Source organism: Nicotiana tabacum, chromosome 11, assembly GCF_000715075.1.
Source record: "Nicotiana tabacum cultivar K326 chromosome 11, ASM71507v2, whole genome shotgun sequence".
NCBI classification, from domain to species: domain Eukaryota; kingdom Viridiplantae; phylum Streptophyta; class Magnoliopsida; order Solanales; family Solanaceae; genus Nicotiana; species Nicotiana tabacum.
In genome coordinates this window covers 21,176,396-21,181,630 of record NC_134090.1, presented here as the reverse complement: position 1 = coordinate 21,181,630, position 5,235 = coordinate 21,176,396, and the positions used below count along the sequence as shown (strand labels likewise).

The following is a 5,235-nucleotide window of genomic DNA, read 5'->3' as shown; positions in this document are numbered from 1 at the left end:
AAAATTAAAAAATATTTCCCTTCATACATACCAAACACATCATAAATGTCCTAAATCTGTAAAATGTTAATTTAAAATTCAGGACTAAATATCCTGAATTTTTAAACTGCTAATTAAAATTTTTAGATTTTAGATTCAAATTTTTTGACACTATTTTCGAACTCTAGGACACAATATCCCGAATGAGGTTTAAACTTTAGGACGTCGTGCCCTGAAATTTGAGTGAATTGATTAGTCTTTAAATAAATTGTTAACTATAAATATATTTTAAAAACATACTTAAAAATGCCCGGTGTCATTTTCACATTTTTCACGCCTAATAAATAACAAGACAAAAACAAAATTCAGAATAGGATTTCCCAGTATCTACTTTACATTACAATTACAACCCCTCCACGTATTGACACATACCTATACCAATCACTACTTTACACGTAATAATTAAATGCTGACATGGCACATTCAACTACAACTTTTATTTTTCCCTTATAAATATAAAAATCTTAGGAGCATGACTCACACCAACTTCAGACACAGAGGGAGATTATCGAGTACGAGGAGAAGAGAAATGAGGGGCATTTTGGTAATTGTAGCAGCATTTCTTCTTGTAGCTTGGGTTGCTGCAGAAGGGGAAAAGGAGTATGTGTTGACTTTGGACCGTTCTAACCTCACTGAAACTATTGCCAAGCACAACTTCATCGTCCTTGAATTCTATGCTCCTTGGTAATTTTCCTTTTTTCCTCTTCTGTATCTGCTGTTTTTCTGTTTTTTAAATTGTGATAACTCTTTAATTAGATTTTTTTTTTTGTTTTGTGTTGTGGCGAGTTAATGGTTTTTTTATTTCTGGGACAGTCTGTTGTAGGTCAACGTTTGTTTGTTGACTTTTACTGGTTAATTGGAACATAAAATTGTCGCAAATTCTCTCAATCGCGATCAAGTTCCTTTTTTTTTTGGAATAAAATCAAAACTTCAAATGGTTTTGATCTGCAAATTAAACTAGTGAGTCCATTTCGATATAATTTGTGTAGAGTTCTGTTGTAGTCTTTTTATGTGTAAGCCTTAGTGGATATTGTTACTGGTGGGAAGTAACAGGTGCCTGGTGGAATTAGGCCAGGTGCAAGCTGACCCGAACACCATAAAGAGTCTTTTGGAATTAGTCCTGGTGCTCGTAAGTTTGACCCGAACACCACAAAGAGTCTTGTGGAATTTGTGCCAGGTACTCCCAAGTTGACCCGAACACCACAAAGAGTTTTCTTGTGTGCTTCTTTTGTTTTCAAGTAGAGGCCCATGAAAAGAGACTCTTGCAGTTTATGTTAAAGCTATATGACTTTGAGGACGTAACATGCTTGAGATGGTTGGATTAACAACTTGACATTAATTTCGATCTTTCCTATGGTTTTGATAATCAATTTTCATGGTTATATAGCATTGTTAAAATGCTTATTTGGTTATACTTTGGTGTGAAATACTAACTGTAGGTCTGTACAAATCTTCAAATTGGATTTTAAATGCCTTCAAACCTGTGATTATTTTGAGTGTATCAGCTAAAGAAGTGTCAAATGTAGATTCAATTGTGTAATGAACAATTTCCAACCTCTTTATATTTAATAAGCATCTGATAATCTGTTTCTGATAATAGGTGTGGGCACTGTAAGAGTCTTGCTCCTGAGGTACTATTACTATCTCCTTCCTTATACTTTTATTTGGCATTTTCAAACTTTGTCACTGATTTATGGTAAATTATTTTCTTTTGCAGTATGAAAAAGCTGCCGCAGAGTTGAGCAGTCACGACCCTCCAATTGTTCTAGCTAAGTATGATGCTAGTGATGAAGCAAATAGAGCACTTGCAACGCAGTATGAGATCCAGGGTTTCCCTACTATTAAGATCTTGCGGGATGGAGGAAAGAAAGTTCAAGATTATAACGGACCTCGTGAAGCTGATGGTATTGTAGCCTATTTGAAGAAACAAGCGGGTCCTGCATCTCCTGAAATCAAATCGAAGGAGGATGCTGCAAACCTTATTGATGAGAAAAAGATCTTTGTTGTAAGTGGTGATTACTTTTGGCTGATTGTTTCCTCACTTCTCATTACAGAAATTTATTCTCACATATGCCATAGATTCTTGCTGTCTGAAAACCAATTTATATTTCTTTAGGTTGGTATATTTCCAGAAGCCTCTGGAGAAAAATTTGAGAACTATCTAACACTAGCTGAAAAACTACGAGCTGAGATCAGTTTTGCTCACACTGTTGATGCTAAACTCCTCCCTCGGGGTAGTCCAGTCGATAAGCCCACTCTTCGTCTTCTAAAGCCATTTGATGAACTCTTTGTTGATTTTGAGGTATTGCTGTTATCTCTGTGTTATATTGTCTCTTTGATACTCATTTGTGTCATGGTTACGAAGCTGAAGTCTTGCCTTATGTTATCTTTTAATTGGCCTCTCTTGCAGGATTTTCAAGTCGATGCTATGGAGAAGTTCATTGCAGAAGCTAGTATTCCTGTTGTTACTGTTTTTGACAATGACCCAAACAACAATGAGTATGTTAACAAGTTTTTTGATGGCACCAATTCCAAGGTACTTGATTCTGCGAGCTGTAATGCTGCATTTTGACGTGATATTTCAACGTCAATCAATTCTATGCTTTTAATGATTTTTGCAGTTCTAAATTTGGTACCAGTATAATTTTGTTTTCATTTACTAATATTTGAAGATTAACTTCAAATTTAAGGTACTAATTTTTTTTTATCCATTTTACATCTGCAAATTTGCAGGCCTTGCTATTTGTGAACTTCAGCTCTGAGCTTGAGGCTTTCAAGTCCAAGTACAACGATGTAGCCAAGCTTTATAAGGGGGAAGGAGTGAGCTTTCTCTTGGGTGATGTTGAGGCTGGTGAAGGTGCTTTTGAGGTTAGTTAAAAAATATTCAGCTATCTGATTAGTGTATTATTTTTACCCCCATGATCACATAAAAGACATGTTGAACATTCATTTTGTCTTTGATTGCAGTATTTTGGACTGAAGCCCGAACAGGCACCTTTGATCATAATAATGGGCACTGATGATCAAAAGTATCTTAAGGATCATGTCGAACCTGATGCTATTGCTGCGTGGTTGAAGGATTACAAGGTGATGAGTCATGTTCTTTCGGTTGTTGGTAGTTTTCATGTTGCACTTGTATCTTCTTGGATATTTGGGATAAAGCGTAATCAGTTGTGAACAATATTCTGGATTGAACGAAAGGCTTGGCTAACCTTTGTCCTCTTATTTTCCACATGGTTACAGGACGGAAAATTGAAGCCATATGTAAAATCACAGCCCATCCCTGAAACCAATGACGAACCTGTTAAGGTGGTTGTTAGAGATACCCTCCAGGATATGGTTTTCAACTCAGGGAAAAACGGTGCGTGTCTATCAATGTCATATTCTTTATTCCCTGTTTTGGTTGGGTGAGAACCGTTTCTTTGTTACACCATTTCGTCGCTGCCTCTTTAGTGTTTAGTCCATGTCTTTATTCTTTACTAGTGTGTAAGATGTAGTAGCAGAGGCGGATGTAGTGAATTAATTGATTGTGGAACTTAAAGAGTAAAAATCATATGTAGTAGTAGTATGTTGAGAAATGAGCCAAAAATTGTTGAAGAACAACGAGCAAAAAATTGGTACAGAAGGTGTCATCTTGATGAATTGAATATATGAGGTAAATCTAATCCGTTAATGAATGAGAAGATTATTTTGGGATATCTTGAATACAAACTGAGATATAAAGCGACAGAGAGTAGAAATAAAGAAATGCTTCAAATATCCTATAGTGGCTATAAGGATTATTACTTGATAAAGACTACAGGCACGGACATTATTTACCATTTTATCTTTTTTACCTATTGATTAATCAGGCTCCTCGTTTCTCAGATGTTAGTAACATTTTCTATATGAATTCTTGCTCATCCTGATTAAATTCTTTTTGGTCTGTGCAGTACTGTTAGAGTTCTACGCACCTTGGTGTGGCCACTGCAAGAAGCTAGCTCCAATTTTGGATGAAGTGGCCGTATCGTTTGAAAGTGATCCAGATGTTCTGATTGCAAAACTGGTAAGAATTTTTTCATCAACTAAACAATGAAATCCGACCCACTTATTCTCGTACATTCTTTTGTTTTAGAGTACATATTAGCTGATCTCAACATTTTCTCATATAACAGATAAATGCATCAAAATGTTCATATAATAGTTGTTTTGTTCATCATTGGTCATTTCCTCATCTGCTTTCCCTTTGCAGGATGCAACCCTGAATGATCTCCCAAAAGATCAATTCGATGTTCAGGGATTCCCTACCATGTACTTCAGATCTGCCTCCGGTAAATTGTCACAGTATGATGGTGATGGAACAAAAGAGGCACTCATCGAATTTATTGAAAAGAATCGCGACAAGCCTGTTCAGTCAGACTCTGCCAAAACCGATTCAGCAAAGGATGAACTATAGAGGTATGTGATTGTCTTCCTTTGAACATCATCTCTGATATCTGCATTTCTTGGAATCACTAAACTGTGGAGCTTTTGCTGTATGCAATTCCTCTGAAAAATTATATAATTTGTGCCTTTTCAGGTCTTTCGGACACAGTGCACTGGTGGTGGATGCAAGATTTGTTGGGGATATGCTGTTTTCATTTCCCTACAACGTCGCACCGACCCCCTTTCCCGACTGCTTTCCCCATGTACTTTAAGCTTCATCTGTTTCCTGTTTTAGTTTTTTGGTTCTTTTTAGTGCCAATAAAATGGTTGTATGTCTCCATTTATATATTGAACGAGACAAGTTATTATCAATTGATAAGTCTCCAACTTAGCATCAGGAATTCTGATGAACTTCTTGACCAGAATGCTTCATCGAAGTTTACAGATTTCTTTCATGACAAGTATCTTAATTGCGACTGTGGTTTACTATGATTACTTGGACTGAGTTACGACTTCCGATTTCAACTTGTAAACCCATCTATCTAGACTTTTAACTAAGAGGGTGTTTGGATTGGCTTTTAAGACGGTGAAATCAACTTTTATGCTTTTCTTTAGCTTTTTTTATCCGGTGTTTGGCAAAATCAAAAAGTACTTAAAATAAACCAAAAAGCAATAAGATGAGCAACTCTAACTTCTTGTTTTTTGGCTTAAAAGTTATTTCTGTTGAAAAGCCATTTTTTTAAGTCAATCAAAATGGGTTCTAAAAACCTCTTTACGTGTTAGTGTGAATGA

The 5,235-nt window shown here is 36.0% G+C and overlaps 1 protein-coding gene across 1 annotated transcript; it reads left to right on the top strand.

Moving 5' to 3' along the window:
• Positions 1 to 496: 496 nt before the first annotated feature.
• On the top strand, positions 497 to 4,865 carry LOC107809379 (protein disulfide-isomerase). Its single transcript, XM_016633990.2, has 11 exons — positions 497 to 723; positions 1,640 to 1,670; positions 1,757 to 2,044; positions 2,156 to 2,341; positions 2,450 to 2,575; positions 2,773 to 2,907; positions 3,007 to 3,126; positions 3,283 to 3,400; positions 3,972 to 4,084; positions 4,271 to 4,476; positions 4,598 to 4,865. Exons 1-10 carry the CDS (start codon positions 512 to 514, stop codon positions 4,472 to 4,474), a joined length of 1,533 nt encoding a protein of 510 aa, XP_016489476.1. The 5' UTR covers positions 497 to 511; the 3' UTR covers positions 4,475 to 4,476; positions 4,598 to 4,865.
• Positions 4,866 to 5,235: the final 370 nt, after the last annotated feature.